We start from the raw sequence: 23,246 nt of genomic DNA on the forward strand, positions 1-23,246 counted from the left end.
ATTAAACTCAAATTCTGTCTCCTTGAATTAATGTCCCTCTTGGAAATATGTCATCCATGTATAATCTACAATGATAAAGTTGGTCTCTTTGCTCCACCTAGTTATTCCTTTGATTTATTTTGTAGTCAAACAGTATTTGAAAGTGAGATAGAACATTTTGTATGCCATAGTGTATTGATTATACATAGGGTCTTAGACTAATGACTCACCTTAGAACAGACTCTGCCTTTACACTTTTGATGGTTTCATATGCTGACAATAAACAAAGAAAATCAGAGTAATGGCGTTGTTGAGAAATAGAATTATTTACAATAATGATGATGCAATAATATTTGGAAGATGCACTGGTCCAGTTTTCCCAGAGTTACAGCAATAACTCTGACATCATGTGACATCTTAAATTTATATAAGATCCAAACATTATAATGTATCTTGAAAACATTTATAAAATTTAAAGGCATATTCATTATGCTCAGATGGTAATGCCTTAGGTTGAGGTTGAGTATGATTAGCTCAAAAAATCTACCTTACACTTTTCTAACAGTGTTATTGTGGAAGACTTGATGCTATTTTTCATTAATGAAATAATTCATATATATAGATTAGATTCTAGGCCAAACCTAGATATATACCTTAAACTAAGAAGCTTTTTAAATTATGAGTAAAGTCCAGAAAACAGCAATCACAGAAAGCAGTCTAATGTGGAATTTAGAAATAGATAAATTCTAAAAGAAAAAAGTCAGTGTTGAAAGTCTTCCTAATACTTCCTTTGTGGTTAGTTTGGAAGCTCTTTAATTGTTGAGGGGATAGTCTTCTGAAACACCATCTCAATTTGTCTACCTATGCTTTAAATATAATGCTATATATAAAACACCTTTTTTGAGATTTTTACCTGGTTGGATGGCATAACCGACTCAATGGACATGGGTTTGGGTGGACTCCAGGAGTTGGTGATGGACAGGGAGGCCTGGCGTGCTACAGTTCATGGGGTCACAAAGAATCAGTTGAACACGACTGAATGACTGAACTGAACTGAACTTGAGTTTTTCTCCATTGCATGCCATACGTTAGATGAGGTAAATATCTTTCTTCACCTTGCTTTGCCGATTTTGTGAGACTTCCTGTCTGTTTACTCTGAGTCAGTTTAAAAAACAACTGTGAACACATGAGGACTCAGACACCAGACTTGAAATTATTAGGTATATCAGTTCAGTTCAGTCACTCATTCGTGTCTGACTCTTTGCAACCCCATGGACTGCAGCCTGCCAGGCTTCCCTGTCCATCACCAACTCCCAGAGCTTGCTCAAACTGATGTCCATTGAGTCAGTGATACCATCCAAACATCTCATCCTGTCCTCCCCTTCTCCTCCTGCCTTCAAACTTTCCCAGCATCAGGGTCTTTTCCAGCGAGTCAATTCTTCGCATCAGGTGGCCAAAGTATTGAAGCTTCAGCTTCATCATCATCCCTTCCAATGAATATTCAGGACTGATTTCCTTTAGGGTTGATTGGTTGGATCTCCTTGCTGCCCAAGGGACTCTCAAAAGTCTTCTCCAACACCGCAGTTCAAAAGCATCAAGTTTTTGGTGCTTAGCTTTCTTTATAGTCCAACTCTCACATCCAAGCATGACTACTGGAAAAACAATACCTTTGACTAGACAGAGCTTTGTTGGTAAAGTAATGTGTCTGCTTTTTAATATACTGTCTAGATTTGTCATTGCTTTTCTTCCAAGGAGCAAGTGTCTTTTAATTTCATGGCTGTGGTCACCATCTGCAGTGATTTTGGAGCTCCCCAAAAATAAAATCTGTCACTGTTTCCATTGTTTCCCAGTCTACTTGCCATGAAGTGATGGGACCAGATGCCATGATCTTCGTTTTTTGAATGTTGAGTTTTAAGCCAGCTTTTTCACTCTCCTCTTTCACTTTCATCAAGAGGGTCTCTAGTTTCTCTTCTCTTTCTGCCATGAGGGTGGTGTCATCTGCATATCTGAGGTTAATCATTAGGTATATGATTAATAGTAATATTTAACATCATTTATTTTTTACCTTTGGAAAGAGGTTTGGATGAGCCTTATACTCAAGTAACCAGACTTTTTCATATCCTCACTGCTGTCTCCTGACTAGTAATTGTTAAGACAGGAATTCACAGTTCAAGTTTCTATAAACCAATAACAGATTGAACTAGACCATTTCTATAGCAAAAGACTTACAGTGCCAAGCCAATATTAAAATGTCTTCGAAGTATGTTAGCAATGATTGTCAGTATTTTCCTTTCCATATTTCATGTGAAATCCTATCTAGAGTCAGGGCAAATATTGCATGCACTATTATCCTGTCAAAAAAATTTTATTGAGAAGGCATATAGTTTAGATATTAGAAATAAGCCAGGAAAAATAAGTAAGGTTGAAGTGGCAGAGACTCTAGGATCTAGTGAATATTATATTATCAGGTTTTGATGCAGATAGAGTACTGCAGAAAAGCATTAATGTAAATATATAAGACTGGATGGCAGACTTTGAAGGAATATACAGTGAATTAAGAAAAATTGGTATGAACTCAGTTTGTCAAGGGAACTCAACAATGGAAAAGTATATATCTTTTAAATACAATCAAACTGCAGTTTAGAAAAATCAAAGTAAACTGTTCCATTTCTTTATATGTTCAGGCATCCTAAAAAAGAAAATCAGTACTTTTGTTTTCAGTCTACAATTGGATATTTAAAACTTAATCACTTTGGACAAAATTTCTACTTGTTAAAGTTCTCCTGTGAATGATTATTCTTTTTATATTTTTTTGGTAGTATTTATGACAAATTTCTTTGTCTTTAACAAATACTGTTGTAATAAATATACGTAAAAGATAAGAGATGGTGGTTTACACTTCAAGTAAGTCTTCGGGGGGGTGGACAAATTCTTTTTTGGTTAAAGGGTGTGTATTTTATATATTTCTGTGGCTAAAAATGTTGCCAATTACCCTGAATAAGTTGTATGTGAATGAGTGTTTTTGTTTGTACCTACTTAAACCAAGAGCTAATTATAATAGGAATAAATTAAATTAGATTAAATATGCAAAGTAAAATCCTGAATAAATGGTTCAAAGTGCAAATTTTGAATTTGTGTGTGGTAAGAGAAACCTTCATCTGGATTCCTAACTCCTAATTTCTTTATTCCTTGCCATGTGTCTGATTTCAAGCCCCAGTAAGCCCTACTCAATACTCTCCTGCACAGTTGTGTCTCCTAGACAACGCTCCTCCTTGAAAGTTTATTCAGCTCCAGACTTTAAAAGGAAATTCTGTAAACTGCAACTATTTGAAACTAGGATAGGGACTCTGAGGTAGGATCAGGGAAAAGACCAAGATTATTCTATTTCCGATTTGAGGAAAGGTATAGAGAAGAGAAGGTCACTGATTAAATGACAAAGAGAACACACCCAGCTGACAGAAGCACAAGAAAGGTGACATGAATGACGGTATTTCTAGTTAAACATATGTAAACAACCCCCTTAAACAACAGTGTTTGCAACACTGTAATTGCTAGGTTAGAATTATTTAAAAACACTTTTTGACATATATTGATAAGATATGTCAGGAGAGTGAGTAATTTCCTCAGTTCTGTCTCACTGCAATAAAGATTTAAAATGGTGGACCAGTGTTACAGCTTCATTACAACTCAGAGTTTTATTTGGTAAAGAAAGTCCATCCCCACACATGAAGGTGAGCTGACCTCACAGGAGAGGCCTCAGCTGGTCTTGGCTCCCTCTTTTTGTGTGTTTTGGCTCCTCCCACCTGGCCTGCCCTATGCAAACTAGGGCTAGCCAGGAAGGGGACCTGTTTGTTTCACCTGAGGTTCTCACTCTGGTCCACGAATTTTTCCTTTGTTCCCTTTTCATGGGCTTTGCCCCTTTCTTTGTCTGTCTTTCAGCCACTGCCATTTTGGACTCCTTTTTCTATTCTAACTATTCCAAAACCAGTGCAAGAAAGGTTAGCCAGATAACATTAAGATTTGTGTTTGGTCTGCTTCCTCTGTTGCTTAAGGTCAGTGAGTTCCAAAGAGTATGTATGTCATCTTTTGGTTCTTTGGCTTTCCTGAGGAGAAATACACAAAAGGTTAGAAAATGATTTAAAATTTATGATGACAACTTGAAGATATCATTTGGACAAAGGAAAGTCAGGATGGGGAATATATATAAAATGAAGGTGTAATTCAAACCTTCAAGTATCAATCAGTCTATTAAAACTTTAATCTGCTGCACAGTCTGTGGGTTTAAGGACTCCTATTAGATGATCCTGATGTTGTGGTACAGTTCACAGACTCAGATTCTTTATGGAGTATACTTTGTTTTCTGTCCAAAAATAACAGACTCTCTTTTCCAAGAAAATGGATATATACTCATATAAATAAATGTTTGTATATAATTTTAGGAAGTCTTTGGCTCCCCTTGAAGTCATCAATGAAGAATTTCAGATTATTAAAAACTTAATATTCTATATATAAAGTTCTGTTTCATTGACATCATGAACAACAGCATCTTCATGTAAGATTGACAGTGCATTTAAAAGAAAAGAAACAAAGCCCAGGGTGCATTTGATATCAAACTCGAACATTTACAGGCTTCCCTTGTGGCTCAGCTGGTAAAGAATCCACATGCAATGTGGGAGACCTGGGTTTGATCTCTGGTTTGGGAAGATCCCCTGGAGAAGGGAAAGGCTACCCACTCCAGTAGTCTGCCTGGAGAATTCTATGGACTGTATAGTCCATGGGATGGTATTTCAGATACGACTGAGCCACTTTTACTTCCACTTTCTTTGGAACATTTTCACAGATAGTTTCAATTGTTTTTTGCTCCAGAAAGACGTGAAAAATCTTAAAGGAGCCTTTAAGTAATCTCCAGATTTATTTTACTAGTTGTTTTTACTTTTCTATTCTCAGATTCTTTAAATAGTTTTAGCCTTTAACTTTAGCTCTTCTTTCGAATTAGCCTAAGTGCTTTTTTTTCTCTAAATACCATTTGAATAAGTTTCAGTCTTAAAAATCCAGACTTTATGACAGTTTAAATTCTCAGTTGAGAACATATATCGACACCCTAGAGACGTTCATGTTTTATTATTACAAACTGTACCATCTATTTTGGTCCAATTCAAAGACACTATCAACACTCTCAAAAGATTCATCCAAGAACCATTTTCTTTTCAGAAAGAAACATTCTGAAAAATTTTGCACAGTCTGCTAAAGCTTAATCTCCATGTGAGTCAGTGTTTAATCTTTGTGTTTTGGCTGGGATTATTGTGTTGGTGTTTTCACCTTAATAGGAAATAAAAGAAACCGAGCTGCGTAAATGCTTCTTGCCTTGCCACAGAGCACCATGCTTGCTCTCCTGGGCTGCTGGGCCACTTTGGAACATAGAAAGTTAAGGAAAGACCAGCCCTGTTGTAAAACACATTTCATCTCAGCTTTTGTTCTCTTGCATTATAGGACAAAGCACAGTGGAAGTTGCCCTGTGGCACAATGTTAGCTCTTTATAGTTCTATACACAGAGGTCTTACAAAAATGTGTTTAACAAAATTGAACATTAAAAAAAATTAAATTATTTGTAAGAGTTGCAGAAAAGATTAAAAAGTAAGTAGTAACTTTTCTGAGGGTGAAAAAATAAAAGTAGCTGGTAGTTTAATTTACATCATATATATGAGTCATTTGGATTTTCCTGGTGACCCAGTGGTGAAGAATCCATCTGCAATACAGAAGCCTCAGGAGATGAAAGTTCAATCCTTGGGTCAGGAAGTTCCCCTGGAGGTGGGCATGGCATTCCACTCCAGTATTCTTGCCAGGAGAATCCCATGGACAGAGGAGCTTGACTACAGTCCATAAGGTTGCAAAGAATCGGACACTACTGAGCAAGCAAGCATTGATTCATTTAACAATGTTTTCTCCATTATAATTAAAATCTCACCATAAATAACCAATACAGTTAAGATTAAATATATCCTGTGCAGAAGTTTGTTCGATTTTTAAATTTTCTGTTGATTTTCTTTTGATTAGTGAATCATATAAAAGACCAAAAGACTGAATATTTGATCATTTATATAATCATAACACACTTTTGAAGCCAGAGTAGAGCACGACTTTTGAAACACTACTGGAAAATATGACATTTTTTTCTCATAGCTTCAGGACTCTTTCTTAAAGGATTCCTTTGTAAATTAAACTTAAGATCATTATCATAAACTGATGTTTAGGAGATGGGAGAAGCAAAATCTACAGGCTATCCCAATGAGTTTCCTTAGCCTGCACTTCCTTTGTATAGACTATCATAAGGCTTTATGGGGCTTTAAAATCCTAGAACTTCTCAAGGACAAAACATCTTTGGCAGCAATACAGTGAATAGTCCATAATGGATTTCCAGGATGTGTTTCTAAGATGAGGCACAGAGAGATTTGGGGCAATGTTTCATGTTTTCTAAATTACTAATAGAGACCCAAATATCATTTGGGAGCATGGCAAGATGGCCAGGCATTCAGACTCTGAAGCCAGATTGTCTGGCTGCAAGCCCTGGCTCTGCCAGTTTCTCAGTGTGTATCCTTGGACAGGTTCCTTCAACTCTCAGTGAATCCGTAATCATATCTGTTAGATTGAACTAGTGATTATACTCACTGCAGGTCCTGGCATAAGGATTAAATAAGTTAACACATGTACAACTCTCAGAGCAACATCCAGCACGTTGAAAAACTTATTTGTTAAGCCAGTAGTTATTACATATGTTCTGATTTAGATGTAATATCTATTTTTAAATTATACACAGGAAAAGTTTTTACAGAAAGAAACCAAGAACAAAAGTGATATGAAATTATTTATTTGACAAGCAATTTAGTTTTGCTTTGAACTTAGCATAAGTTTCATTTTCATGTTTTGAACACTTCACAGTATTACGAGTTTATAAGGATTCTCTGGTGTGTTTTGTTCATTGCTGCCTAATGTCATGTCTGACTCTTGCCCTCCATGGACTGTAACCCACCAGGCTCCTCTGTCCATGGGATTCTCCAGACAAGAATACTGGAGTGGGTTGCCATTTCCTTCACCAGGGGACCTTCCTGATCCAAGGATTAAACTTGGGTCTCTTATGTCTTCTACACTGCAGGTGGATTCTTTACCAACTGAGCCACAAAGGAAACCCCAATATTAATTAAACTATTGATTATTATATAATCAATTATTTCTTTCACAATAGAGGGAAATATAAAAGTCATAAATCAACTAATTTCAATGTATATTCTTTTAATTTGATTATTGTAACATTACTTTTATGTGCTGATGTACTAAAAAATCAAGAAAGCCATTCTTAATTCAAATGTTACTAAAATCTTATAATATGGTTAGTGTCTTACTTTGGAAACCACAATCTAAATCAAACTTCTTTGGTAGTAACTAACTTTCATTGTCAACAAGACACTTCTAGTTAAAGAGACATCTTTTTGCCTATATGTAATTTCCAGTGGAAAGAAAGAAAGTACTGAGTATTACTGAAGTTAATTGATGCAGATGGTGTACCACTGCTTTCTGGAACTGTCAAGGAAATAATATTTCATTTCTTTAGCCTCATATCTTTGACTTACTCTCAATCCAGAAGTGATACTATTTTCATAAATGCAGAAAACCCCCCTAATTTCTGCTCAACTGTTTTATCACAGAATAAAATAATTTATTCTTCAGTATTAATCCAAAGGTATTTGGATCACTTCTGAATTTTAAAAACAAAGTAAAGCAATTAAGAGAAAGCATTGAATGAAATTAACAATAATTATTATACATATTTAGAAGTTTCAAACAGTTCTGAGATTAAAATCAATTCCAGAGTAACTTAAGATATATTGGTAGGGGCAGAAATCTGCAAATAAAGTACAGAAGACACAGATGGCTTTTTAGATAGAAGTAAGAATCTACTTCATGCAGATACTCTATATTATAGAATGATATTTAAATATGCACATTATACCACCCTTATGGCAGAAAGCAAAAAAAGAACTAAAGAACCTCTTCATGAAAGTGAAAGAGGAGAAGGAAAAAGTTGCCTGAAAACTCAACATTCAGAAAACTAAGATCATGGCATCTGGTCCCATCACTTCATGGGAAATAGATGGGGAAACAGTGGAAACAGTGGCTGACTTTATTTTTCTGGGCTCCAAAATCCCTGCCAATGGTGACTACAGCCATGAAATTAAAAGACGCTTGCTCCCTGGAAGAAAAGTTATAACCAACCTAGACAGCATATTAAAAAGCAGACACATTACTTTGTCAACAAAGGTCCATCTAGTCAAAGCTATGGTTTTTCCAGTGGTCATGTATGGATGTGAGAGTTGCACTGTAAAGAAAGCTGAGCACCAAAGTATTGATGCTTTTGAACTGTGGTGTTGGAGAAGATCTTGAAAGTCCCTTGGACTGCAAGAAGATCCAACCAGTCCATCCTAAAGGAAATCAGTCCTGAATATTCACTGGAAGGACTGATGCTGAAACTGAAACTCCTATATCTTGGCCACTTGATGTGAAGAACTGACTCACTGGAAAAGACCCTGATGCTGGGAAAGATTGAAGGCAGGAGGAGAAGGGGATGATAGAGGATGAGATGGTGGAATGGCATCACCGACTCAATGGACACGAGTTTGAGGAAACTCCAGAAGTTGGTGATGGACAGGGAGGCCTGGCATGCTGCAGTCCATTGGGTCACAAAGAGTAGGGCATGACTGAGCAACTGAACTGAACTCCTCCATTATGATTTAATCAATCTCATGTGACTGAACATGGAGGAGGTGTTAATATTATGTATAAATATACAAATGAGGAATGTATATAGTGTACAAATGAGGACTCTGAAGCAGTGAGATAAGTGAGTTATGATAGGGCACTTGCCCAAAGTGAAAGTCTTCAGCAGCATGCGCTCTGACTCTAATCTAATATCTTCTGCCTGCACTACGCTAGTACATAAGGTGTAAGGTAATAAACCATCACATTTTGCCTGGGACACAAGGACTGCCATGATAAAACCAGGAATTAACTGTATCATATAAAACATGTAACTATCAAATTGGGTTAAAGATGTACTGAGCAGGGCTATGCCCATCAGAACAGAACCCAGTTTCCCCCTCACTCAGTCTCTCCCATCAGGAAACTCCATAAGTCTCTTATCCTTATCCATCAGAAGGCAGACAGAATGAAAACCATAATCACAGAAAATTAATCAAACTGATTACATGGACCACAGCATTGTCTAACTTAATGAAACTATGAGCCATGCTGTGTAGGGCGAGCCAAAACAGACAGTTCTTGGTGGAGAGTTTCACCAAAATGGGGTCCACTGGAGAAGGGACCACTTCAGTGTTCTTGCCTTGAGAACTCCATGAACAGTATGAAAAAGCAAAAGACAGGACACTGAAAGATGAACTCTCCAGGTTGGTAGGTGCCCAGTATGCTACTGGAGAACAGTGGAGAAATAAATCCAGAAAGAATGAAGAGATGGAGCCAAGGCAAAAATTGCACCCAGTTGTGGATGTGACTGGTTATGGAAGTAATGTCCAATACTAAAGAACAATATTGCGTGGGAACCTGGAATGTTAGGTCCATGCTGCTGCTGCTGCTAAGTCACTTCAGTCGTGTCCAACTCTGTGTGACCCCATAGACGGCAGCCCACAAGGCTCTCCTGTCCATGAATCAAGGTAAATTGGAAGTGGTCAGACAGGAGATGGCAAGGGTGAACATCAACATTTTAGAAATCAGTGAACTAAAACGAACTAGAATGGCTAACTTTAACTCAGATGACCATTATATGTACCACTGTGGGCAAGAATCCCATAGAAGAAATGGAGTAGCCTTCACAGTCAACAAGAGAGTCTGAAATGCAGTACTTAGCTGCAGTCTCAAAAAACTACAGAATGATCTCTGTTCGTTTCCAAGGCAAACCATTCAGTATCACAGTAATCCTTGCCCCAACCAGTAATGCTGAAGGAGCTGAAGTTGAACAATTCTATGAAGACATACAAGATCTTCTAAAACTAACACCCAAAAAAGGTGTCCTTTTCATTATAGGGGACTGGAATGCAAAAGTAGGAAGTCAAGTGATACCTGGAGTAACAGGCAAATTTGGCCTTGGAGTACAGAATGAAGCAGATCAAAGGTTAACAGTTTTGCCAAGAGAACACACTGGTCATATCAAACACCCTCTTCTAACAACACAAGAGAAGACTCTACACATGGACATCACCAGATGGTCAATACCAAAATCAGATTAATTATATTCTTTTCAGCCAAAGATGGAGGAACTCTATACAGTCAGAAAAAACAAGACTGGGAGCTGACTTTGGCTCAGAACATGAACTCCTTATGTCAAAATTCAGAGTTAAATTGAAGAAAGTAAGGACAACCACTAGAACATCCAGGTATGACCTAAATAAAATCCCTTATGATTATACAGTGGGGGTGACACACAGATTCGAGGAATTAGATCTGATAGACAGAATGCCTGAAGAACTATGGACAGAGATTCATGATACTGTACAGAAGGCAGTGATTGACACCATCCCCAAGAAAAAGTAATGCAGAAAGGCAAAATGATTGTCTGAGGAAGCCTTACAAATAGCTGAGGAAAGAAGAGAAGCAAAAGGCAAAGGAGAAAAGGCAAGATATACCCATCTAAATGCAGAGATAAGACAGCCTTCCTCAGTGATCAATGCAAAGAAATAGAGGAAAACAATAGAATTGGAAAGGCTAGAGATCTCTTGAAGAAAATTAGAGACACCAAGGGAACATATCATGCAAAGATGGGCACAATAAAGGACGGAAATGGTATGGACCTAACACAGAAGCAAAAGATATAAAGAAGAGGGGGCAAGAATACACAGAAGAATTATACAGTAAAGATCTTCATGACCCCCAGATAACCATGATGGTTTGATCACTCACCTAGAGCCAGACATCCTAGAATGCAAAGTCAGGTGGGCCTTAGGAAGCATCACTGCAAACAAAGCTAGTGGAGGTGATGGAATTCCAGTTGAGCTATTTCAAATCCTAAAAGGTGATGCTGTGAAAGTGCTGCACTCAATATGCCAGCAAATTTGGAAAACTCAGCAGTGGCCACAGAACTGGAAAAAGTCAGTTTTCATTCCAATCCCAAAGAAAGGCAATGCCAAATAATGCTCAAACTACCACACAATTGCAGTCATCTCACACACTAGTAAAGTAATGCTTAAAATTCTCCAAGCCAGGCTTCAACAGTACATGAACTATGAACTTCCAGATGTTCAAGCTGGTTTTAGAAAAGGCAGAAGAGCCAGAGATCAAATTGCCAGCATCCACTGGATCATCAATAAAGCAAGAGAGTTCCCGAAAAATATCTACTTCTGCTTTACTGACTGACAAAGCCTTTGACTGTGTGGATCACAACAAACTGTGGAAAATTCTTAAAGACATGGTAATACCAGACCACCTTACCTACCTCTTGAGAAATTGTATGCAGGTCAAGAAGCAACTGTTAGAACTGGACATGGAACAACAGACTGGTTCCAAATTGGGAAAGGGATGTGTCAAGGCTGTATATTGTCACCCAGCTTATTTAACTTATATGCAAAGTACATAATGAGAAATGCTGGGTTGTATGAAGCAAAAGCTGGAATCAAGATTGCTGGGAGAAACGTTAATAATGTCAGATATGCAGATAACCCCACCCTTATGATAGAAAGCAAAGAAGAACTAAAGACCCTCTTGATGAAAGTGAAAGAGGAGAGTGAAAATGTTGGCTTAAAACTCAACATTCAAAAACCTAAGATCATGGCATCTGGTCCCATCACTTGATGGCAAATAGATGGGGAAACAATGAGAGACTTTATTTTGGGGGCTCCAAAATCACTGCAGATGGTGACTGCAGCCATGAAATTAAAAGACGCTTGCTCCTTGGAAGAAAAGTTATGACAAACATAGCCAGTATGTTAAAAAGTAGAGACGTTACTTTGCCAACAAAGGTCCATCTAGTCCAAGCTATGGGTTTTCCAGTAGTCATGTATGGAGATATGGATGTGAGAGATGGACTATAAAGAAAGTCGAGCACCAAAGAATTGATGCTTTTGAACTGTGGTGTTGGAAAAGAGTCTTGAGAGTCCCTTGATGGCCAGGAGATCCAACCAGTCCATCCTAAAGGAAATCTGTCCTGAATATTCATTGAAAGGACTGATGCTGAAGCTCCAATACTTTGGCCACCTGATATGAAGAACTGACACCTTAGAAGAGACCCTGATGGTGGGAAAAATTGAAGACAGGAGAAGAAGATGACAAACGATGAGATGGTTGGATGCATTGCCAACTTGATGGACATGAGTTTGAGCATGTTCCAGGAGTGGTGATGGACAGGAAATGTGGCCTGCTGCAGTCCACGGGGTCGCAAAGAGTCAGACATGACTGAGCAACTGAACTGAACTGAACTATCAATTGGTTTTACTTTGCTGTAGGATATCAAAGAATTTTTATATCAACACCAAAGTACAGTAAAATATGGAAATGGTCCCTTTTTATAAAACTATTTTTCCTTGCCTAATATACAATTATGATAATAAGGGGAAATCAGTAACCATACCCAAAAGGAAAAAAAAAAATAAAGGTTCACCACCATTTTTGAGTGGCAGCTATTGCCAGATTCTGTGTCAGTTGTATTTTTTTTTCATCTACTCCTTTGCAAAAGTATATATGATATGTAATATTATCGTCCTTGTATAGATGCAAAAGCTAAAGAACTGAAATATCTTGCCCAAGACCATGAAGGTAGCATAGCTGAAATTGGAATTATGCTTTTTTTCTGTTCAAAACCATATTTTCATAATGCAAAGTCAGTTCAGTTCAGTCGCTCAGTCCTGTCCAATTCTTTGCCGCCCTGTAGACTGCAGCACAGCAGCCTTCCCTGTCCATCACCAACTTCTGGAGCTTGCTCAAACTCATGTCCATCGAGTTGGTGTGCCATCCTGCCATCTCATCCTCTGTTGTCCCCTTAATACAAATAATTTAGAATTAAAGTCCATTGATTTGCCATTCTGTTATTTCAGTAGCTGCTCTAGGTCTAGAATTATTCTTAGAAAACATCTTTGTGTGTTCCTTTTGACATTCCAGTCAAAAAAAGAAAAATTGAGTACCTTGTAGGGACTGCACTCTGTGCTAAATGTAGACAGTGAACTTACAGACACAAATTAAGCACCAGTCCTGACCTCAGTGGCATTTTAAGGAAGGAGGCAGACACCTATGTAGTTAGTATCAAAGTCATACCTAGTAAGTGTTATATAATTTCTTGATTAAATGTAAACAGAAGAAAAAGTAAACAATAAATCTTCCTAAAACAAAAAGTGATTCACAGGAGAATTGACAGTGGAGATGGTATTTAAGTTTCTGTTTTGCTTTTTTTTAATAAATAAGTATATGACTTTACCAAATGAAGAGAGTAAGACGGCAGTCTTCCAAGGGGAAGAGGAAGGTACAAGTAAAGTCATTCTTAGAGAATTATGAGTCCCCTAGAGAACTGGAAAAACAGGAGGTAACAGAACCAAGGTGGTAAAAGATAACAAAGGAAACAAAGGTAGAGGAGAGACTGAGAAGGAATGTAGTTGCCAAGCAGTTTGGACTTTAATCCTGAAGAAACAATGCAATATGTAAAACAATCTTTAGCCCTTTATAGCAATTCTTTACTTATTTCTATCTGCCTTTCCACTATACACTCCTTGAGAGCTGAATCTTGTATTGATTGGAGATGTTTCTCCAGAAACCAGAAGAGTACTTGATGCATAGTAGGCACTTAAATATGTATATATGCTATATTGCTGAATGTTTAAAATAAATATTATGTAAGCATTAACAGGTACCACCAATAAACAATTATTGTAGTAGGTCAAGCAAGAGAAAACAAATGCAGAATGTGAACAGTGATAATAGATTTTGTATACAGTCAGCACCACTTAATAACTTATGGACTAAGAAGGGTTTGATAAAGTAGAGAATCCAACATTGCAATAGAGTTTCAAACCTGGGTTATTAGATGCATGGTGGTGTCTTAACCAAAACAGGAATAGAAGAGGAAAAGAAAGTTCAAGAGAAATTTTTTAAGTTTGTATTTGAATTCACTGAGAACATGATTCATTTGAGACATGATCTGATACTCATCAGGCAACAGTGTTAAGAAAAGAGTCTTCCAATTTTAGTTCTTGTGAATGAAAATAATTATTTAATATATAATGTTCAAATTTATGTCATCCACATCCTTTGAAAGCCTTCAGTTCAGTTCAGTTCAGTTCAGTCGCTCAATGTCTGCCTCTTTGTGACCCCATGAATCGCAGCACGCCAGGCCTCCCTGTCATCACCAACTCCCGGAGTTCACTCAGATTCACGTCCATCGAGTCGGTGATGCCATTCAGCCTTAGAGGGATAAGAAAACCATTTCATTTGTTATCAAATCCATTTGAGATTATAATTATAATTCATTATTAGTACAGCAGAAACAGGGAGGTAGAAATAAATAACAGGCTCAAAAAGTCCTGAATTACAACTTGGGAGGAAAAAATACAAGCAGTCTAGTTGTCAATCCAAATTATTATCACAACTTTTGTTATCTATTAGACAAAATGTGGATGCTATATAATGCTAAATAAACTACCATTGATTTAAATCTGTAATAGTTTTAGGGTTGTTGAGATTTGTTAGATTCTTAATAATACTGAGAAATTGTACATGAGAAATTGCCAAGCTGATACAAAACATTACATCCAGCAAAAACTCATTATTTATATGAAAATGTTGAATCTATAATCTCCTTTCAGAGTCTTCTCTGAGTCCTAAAAAAGGGGGACACTTTCACTCCCAAAATATTTGCCCCCACATTTTCCTGAAACATTTAAAGAATACCTCTCTTTTGTTTCCTTTAACAACAATCTTATCATTGTATGGTTTCTCAATACCTCCTGTATAAAAATCATCATATATATTAAGCTGCAAATTTGAAAAAGATTCATTAGTTAATCATCTATAAAAGTCCTGGTTAAAGAAAATTATTGTTCTCTATAACAGAAAAAGATGACATTGGATTTTGTGATTCATTGTGTTCAGAATATAAGTGATTTCTTATAGAATCTTGATTCTAATGCAGTTCAAAATATCTGTAACAATATCTGGGCTATTCCTGAAGGAAAACCAAAGAAATTCACTTTTTGTGTGACTTGTAGAAGTGTTTACAAAGAGTTCTTTAACTGGTAAAGCTTCTAAAAAAAGGATCTGGGAATTTTGACATGACTTTCAGGAACCATGGAGTTTGTCCATTCATTTCAGTGCAATGTGAATACTAAGTTAATCCTGCGACATGAGGCACTTAGGGTAACTGATACTGGGAAGACCCAGGGGGATGGAATGGGGAAGGAGCGGGGAGGGGGGTTCAGGATGAGGGATACATGTACACCCATGGCTGATTCATGTCAATATATGGCAAAAAACCACCACAATTTTGTAAAGTAATTAAAGTAAATAAATAATTTTTTAAACTGTAAAAAGGGAAATAAGCTGAAATATTTTGAAAATATTTAATACAAAAAAGAATCACATCCAAATGTATTTTCTAAGAGCAAAAATGCAGCATATAATTTCTACATATTTAACAATAACACTGATTCAGGAAATCAGTCCTGAATATTCATTGGAAGGACTGATGCTGGAGCTGAAACTCCAATACTTTGGCCACCTGTTGTGAAGAACTGACTCGTTTGACAGGACCCTGATGCTAGGAATTGAAGGTAGGAGGAGAAGGGGATCACAGAGGATGAGATGGTTGGATGGCATCACCGACTCAATGGACATGAGTTTGAGTAAACTCCTGGAGTTGGTGATGGACTGGGAGGCCGGGCATGCTGCAGACCATGGGGTCGCAAAGAGTCAGACATGACTAAGCGACTGAACTGAACAATAACACAGAAAAAGCACTGTAACCAATAGACTTCTCTCACCTAACCTCATCTTTGAAGAATACCATCCTAACTTTGATAATTTCCATTATACTTATCAATTTTCTTGATTATAAAAGGTAATCATGGACTGTAAACTTGTAATCTTCACAGTGTAACTAACTTCCTATAGAAAACCACTAGGAAGCAAATTACAGGTTAGATACCATCAGTATTCTAAAAAAAAAAAATGCCTTAGTTTAATAACACATGCTTTCAATTGATGCTACTGAACAAAATACAAAAGACGCAGCACTCGGGTGTGAAACTTTTAATTTATAAGAAACCGGGGGAGTCTTCATTTGATATTTTATTATCTTTAATGAGAAGATGGAACTTGTCACTGATGAATTTTAAGATTGTATAAAGGTATCTCCCAAGAAGTTATAGACAGAACTAATTCCAAAGCACTTTGTATTCACATAGATTAGAATCTTGCTGAAATACTTCAGTGTTAGTCTCTTAGGAATTGTGAAAATGATGAGAAAAATCACTTTGTTTCTATGAAGCACCTATTCTGCTTAGGTCTATGGGAGGTGACCTTGAGAAATCCAGTAAATAGAGATACAAAGCATCTATGGGAAGGTGGAGGGAAAAACAACCTACTACAAAACCAGGAACACTTTTCCTAATGCAGACAATAGATGTGATGGGAATGCAACTATTAGGAAATGTCACCATGGGAGACTTTCAAGGTAGGGTACAGTTTATAAATTCTAGGGAGATGTGAGATATGATTAGGGAAGGAAGCAAGTTAATCCTGGCAGATAATCCTGGCAGGAGAATACCAAAAAGAAAGGGAGAAGGAAACAGGACTGAACAAATATAGGTGAGAATGACAGCTGATGAGCCAGTAAATGAAAAGACTGGTTAGGAGCAATACAGTCCACCCCTGGAGAGGATTGGCTGACAGGATGGGCCCTACAGTTCTGATCTATAAAACACACCTGAGAGGTACCTTTGGCACAGAAGTAAGAGCTTAAGCTCTCAGACAGACTGGTTGATACTGCCACTTCCCAGCTGTTGGATTTTGGACAAATAATTTAATTTTCTATGCCTCAATTTCTCTGGGTAATAGGGAATGTCAGTTTTTTTTAAATATATTTTTATTTGTTTTAAAATATATTTTTAGAAAATAAATATGTTTCTCTGACAGCAGTGGTCAAGATAGATAGAAAAGTGCGACTATGAAAAGAACTTGGGCAGTCATTGCAATAACCCATCCATAATCTATTATCATTCAAACTGGAATATTGAGTTCATAATTTTTATATTTATGAAAAGAACCTCTTATTCTCCCCACCTTGCCAACCAAGTGTTTGCATCCAGCTCCTGTCTTCAAGCTCCCTGGAATCAATGGCCAAATAAAGGATTTCATGACAGATTCTCAGATTTAAAGCCTGAATCTTCTAGATCCCTTCAGTAGTGCTGACAGTTCATTTGACCTCAATATTTTCTGATTTTTTTTAATATGTATTTGGGTGAAATTAATGACTTTAAGGAACATTATAGAAATTTGCCAAAATGGGAAACTTCCTTGGATTCTAATTCTATGCATGATAAATGGGGATCTTTATTACTACATTTAACCTTTAGCACATTTTTCTCTAAAATACAGATTCAAATGTAAAATCTAGCATTTGCAGACATTGTACTAATTTGTTCCAGTCACCCTTTATAACCCTTAAGGCTTTGAGTTCATAAAAGGGACATGAATTACAATATGAGATCTAATATTTCCATCACTGGTACACATAATTTCTTTCCAGATCTTCTTTGTGCTCCTGAGGAAAAACTCTGTGCATAGTGCAGATTGACTTGCTAAAAATCCCAGTGAGAAATGAGAAATATAGAAGTAAAAAGCAAATATGTCATCATGTTTATTTCAGATAAATATAATTTTCCCTCCCTAAAATGAGTTTATCTTTTAAACTAGGGCAATTGGGCAGAACAAATAGATTCTCTTCTTTGAAAAAGAAAACAGCTATTTATGTTGAATGTTCTATCTAATAGAGGTATATTAGGAACTGTAACAATTGCAAATAGATATGATAAAAAAGAAATAAATGATGTTCAACTTCTGATTTTAGCTTCTGCACTAGACTATGAAATCAGAGTTATTTACTTTTCATGTACTGCCATCATAGTTCTGTTGATCTAATCTATGTCCAATAAAGACCTGATCAAGAACTATTACAAATCCCACCAACTTTGTAGCATTCATCAATCTACTGGTGTTTTTCTACTTAAAAGACCTTAAAAGTAGACTATGACTGATGACTTATACTTTCTTAAAAAGAATTTATGAATTTCTTCTTTCTGCTTTGCTTTTAGGAGTATTTTGGAAAGGCTAAGTCTAATGTAATTCTGCCATAATTACTGCATCACTGGATGAGAAGTTGTACCACAGCTGCCAGAGCAGTTCCAGTAACTGCTTAAACTCTGACTTCAGCTTGTTGATTGTCTTTTAAGGAAAAGCTCAGGACAACATAATCTAAACAAGTGATCGCAGGGCCTTAGAAAAGGAAATGCTTAATTTCTTAGTAATTCATATTGTAATTCATGTTCTTTTTATGAACTCAAAGGAAATAATGCTATAAAAATGGAGAACTGTGTATGTTTAATATTTATAGAAGCATGTTGGAAAATGAAGTTCCTACTAATAAAATACAAATAATTTAGCTGCCACAGCTGGAAATCTCTAACTGTAGCACATATTTCTGTAATTGCCCTAATCCTTATATATTCTCTTGCTCTTTTGGCAGGCAGACCAGTAATGATTGTGGTGGAATATATGGAGAATGGATCCCTAGACTCCTTTTTGCGGGTGAGGTATTCTTTTCTGATGGCATTTAAATGAGCTATTTTGAGTTCTAGATTTAAAACATTTATCATAAATTAATTTTTCCATAATGTTATTCATGGATTCTTCCATAAAAAATGGCAGCAATTTCTCTAGGGTGCATTTTTCTGATACTGTGATACGTTAGAGCTACTGAGATGGGGAAGTATATACACATGATAATCTGATTTCTCCTATAAATTGACTTGCCATATCACATATACATATTTCAAATGATGTTATAAAGAAAGAGATTAAATGAAACTCAGTTGCTTCACATGGTCTTTCATTTTGCTTTATTATATTTAACTATTTAGCAAAATATTTTATGCCTTATATATAGTGCTGAACCCTTTATATTGATGTATACTTACCAATAATGACTCAAGTTCATATGAGAAGATGGATTTTATCATCTTTGTTCATCTTAAGTTCATTTGGCTATTTAGAAAACAAAATGAGAAAGAATTAACCTCTGGCTGATATTTATTTTAGAACAAAAAAATTTTAAGCACTCTCTTTAAAGTGACTTATCCTTGACAGTATGGCATATACAAAACTCATTTGTTTTATGCAGTAGTACAGAATAGCACAGCTAAGAAGACACCATGAAGTTATATTTCAAAATGTATTTATTATATTTTTGGTATTTAAAGAGCCATCATATGCTATAAAAATATTTATTGACAGGGGAAATATACAAATATAAAAAAATAATCACTAGACTAAATATTTTTCACCCCAGCAGAGGTCACATATGTGCATGTCACTGTATCCCTTAATATATATTTATCTACAGAGACATAGCCAATTTTCTCATGTAAAAAAGACTGACTTTTGCTATTTGAATTGTATTATATGTTTTTCTCCATTTTTTATGTGAATAAATGATCTCAAGCATTCTTTCTTCACTTCCATTTTTTGCACAGTGTTATTTGGAGAAATTCTGTGTGTATCTTATCTCTCTCTCTTGATCCCATTTTCATTTATTTTTCTTTATTCCGTTCCTTCTTCTTCCAACTGATCTCAATATTAACAGTGATGATATATTTACACTGACTATACTTGATGTCCAGATTCAATGCCAGAAGCTGAATTCAGCAAAATCGTCTAATTATTATAGAGCAATACTCTTCACAAAATGCATACTCTCAAGCAAGTATGCTCTTTAAGGCAAAATGAAACTCATAGGCATTTAGGGACCTAAACAATTTGTTCTTTTCTGTAGCCATTCTCAGAATATATTTTATAGCTTGTATCCATTTCTCCTGTAAATGTGCAAAATTACTTTAGTATAATTTATCAGGACCTCCTATGGTATTTGAAATGCATATATACTTTTGCCCTTCCATTATGTTTATCCAGAAATGCATTTCTATCAGATACATATCAAAATGACTTGTTATCTAATGATGCTTGAGATTTTTTATCTACTATATCCTAGAGCTGAATATAATGGCAAGTAATGTAACAGATACTCATCTAAATTGCTGCTGAAAATTGGATCAAATGACTGCCACAAGCAAATTAGGAGAGAAATGTTAGTTTCAGATGTAAGTTTTGTCCTGCTGAATCATGAATTAATTAAAACATGTTGTAAAGAAAATATATATTGTAAAATATTTATTTATAAACATACAACATGTTTATAAGTGGTAAGTTTCATGATTTAAATTTTAAAAACTAATATTTTTCAGCTCTATGTGCAATTGTGTAGACACAATACAATCTGGGAAAGAATAAATGTTCAAATAATGTGGCTATTTTTATTGATACTATTAAGAACCTTAACATTTACTGTCTCAGTTCATCTTGGCTCTGCCACTTACTGGTTATGTGACCTTGTGACTTGAGCAAGTGACTAACTTTTCTGTCCCTCTGTTTACTTATCTATAAAATGGGAATATTACTTGTATCTACTTCATGCAGTTGTTGTAAGGATTGAGTTGATTATTGTAAAGCATATAGAATAATGCCTGACATTTTGTAATGGGTACTTCCCTGGTGGCTCAGACGGTTAAGCGTCTGTCTACAATGTGGGAGACCTGGGTTCGATCCCTGGGTCGGGAAGATCCCCTGGAGAAGGAAATGGCAATTCACTCCATTACTATTGCCTGGAAAATCCCAAGGACAGAGGAGCCTGGTAGGCTACAGCCCATGGGGTCGCAAAGAGTCCGACACGACTGAGCGACTTTACCTTACCTTAGAGCAAGGATTGAAATTCAAGTCTCTGAATCCAAAAGCCATGATTTCATACACATTAAATTCTTTTATCTTAAATTACTTATTACTTCTTCTTATAAGTTCACTACCATCTCCCCATGGGGTCTTGTGTCCCCTCCTCACAAGAATTAGTATTAAAATAAAAATCATATGAATAGGATAAAAAAAACATAGGGTCAGTTGCTGCTGCTGCTAAGTCGCTTCAGTCGTGTCCGACTCTGTGCGACCCCATAGACGGAAGCCCACCAGGCTCCCCCGTCCCTGGGATTCTCCAGGCAAGAACACTGGAGTGGGTTGCCATTTTCTTCTCCAATGCATGAAAGTGAAAATGAAAGTGAAGTTGCTCAGTCGTGTCCGACTAGTAGCGACCCCATGGACTGCAGCCTTCCAGGCTCCTCTGTCCATGGGATTTTCCAGGCAAGAGTACTGGAGTGGGGTGCCATTGCCTTCTCCGATAGGGTCAGTACTCCCTTTTTACTCTTTTTTAAGATTCTTTCTTTGTAATCATATCTATCTCAGAAGTTCAAAGTGCTTCATAAACTTTATGTCAATAGCAGATACTCAGCTCCCCATGGCAAGCAGAGATTTTATATATATATCTCGCACATAGTCTCAAAAGCCAAGTCATTTTTCAAACTACTGCTTTAGAATTTGATAATCACAGCTTCTACAATCACAGAGAGGAGGAAGTAGCTAAGTGCATGTCGTAGTAGGGGAGCCATCCACGGCTCATTAATAGCATTCTGTGCTTACTGGAGGTAAAAAAGATTTCCCTTTGGTCTCCCACACTGTTTGAAAATCACTTCAATTCCCTGTTGTATATGAAGGAATGGTAGCAAACCGAGTACAAGATTACAGTCTGGTGGCAGTGGCTGGCTGGGTTTGATACTCCACTGAATGCATAAACCTACTATTTGGATCCTTGCAGACATTTCTCAAGAAATGTATTAGCAGATGACGGTGTGGTTAAGTAAGCATGCTTGTGTGTAAGTGTGTATGTGAGTGTGTATGTGCATGTAAATGCGGAAAAGGAAAGGTGGGTAGGTATATAAGAATATGTGTGTGTTACCTTTTAAAATAAAATGTGTTTTGACTCAGCAAAGTGGAGCATCAGCCTGACTGCCCAGAAGATATGACCTCACTGGTATGTAAGTTCTCCTAGCTTTTCCAAGGAAATGCTCTAGTGTAAATGAGGCACAGCCCTGAAGCTTATTCCTGCACAGTCTAACTATACATATACATTTCATAAACACTTTTATTGGCGCTTACCTGGCATCTGTTTATCCCTAAATCTTTGGACCTTCTTTTCTTATAGCAATATTAGCTAGCAATCCAAATAAAAATAGTTATAAAATACTTTAAAAATTTGAGGTATCATATGTCAAGCATAAAGAAATTACTTCTTTATTTAATAGCATTTTTTATAAAATAAAATAATCTGATTATGTTTTAAAACAATTGCTCTGGTTATTGTACTGAGACGAGACTATAGTGAGGTACAGATGGATACAGGGAAATCAGGAGGCTTTTCAATAATCCAGGTAAGGAGATGATGGAGGCTTAGATTAGGATAGTTGCAGTTGAGTTGATGGAAAATGGTAGACTCTCTGATACGTTTTGAACATTGAGTCAATAGCATTCACCAGGGGATTGGATCAGGTGTTAAAGCAAAAAAGAATATTCAGTGATGATGGCATCCACAAAATAAGGTTAAGAATAGGCACTAACTTCTTTCTGTAGCTATTATGACTTTACTGTAGTGAATATCTTATAGACCTAAAACTCCAAGAAAATGTTTGGCATATAGCAATGTCTCCATAATTTTATCTATTATTATTATATTTCAGAAGATGTCATTAGTTTTGAGGTTTTAAAAAGTATTTATTTGCTGCATTGGGTCCTCGTTGATTTATCTGGGCTTTCTCTACTTGTGGAGAGCAGGAGCTACTCTTTATTGCAATGCATGGACTTTTCATTGCATTAGCTTCCCCTGTTGCAGAGTATGGGCCCTAGCATGCACAGGCTTCAGGAGCTGTGGCTCGCAGGCTCTAGAGCCTGGGCTCAGTGGTTGTGGCACACAGGCTTAGTTGCCTCACAGCATGGGGAATCTTCCTGGACCAGGGATGAAACACCCATATCCCTCCATTGGCAGGTGGACTGATTCTTAACCACTGGATCACCAGGAA

The 23,246-nt window shown here is 36.6% G+C and overlaps 1 protein-coding gene across 1 annotated transcript in view; it reads left to right on the forward strand.

The window, feature by feature from the left end:
* The window catches only part of EPHA6 (EPH receptor A6), a 971,878-nt gene that overhangs the window by 812,585 nt on the left and 136,047 nt on the right, over nt 1-23,246 (forward strand). The window contains exon 13 of the mRNA XM_068985421.1: nt 18,761-18,822. Within this exon, the coding sequence (XP_068841522.1) occupies nt 18,761-18,822 (62 nt within the window). The remainder of the gene's footprint in view (nt 1-18,760; nt 18,823-23,246) is intronic.

Source organism: Capricornis sumatraensis, chromosome 1, assembly GCF_032405125.1.
Source record: "Capricornis sumatraensis isolate serow.1 chromosome 1, serow.2, whole genome shotgun sequence".
NCBI lineage: Eukaryota > Metazoa > Chordata > Mammalia > Artiodactyla > Bovidae > Capricornis > Capricornis sumatraensis.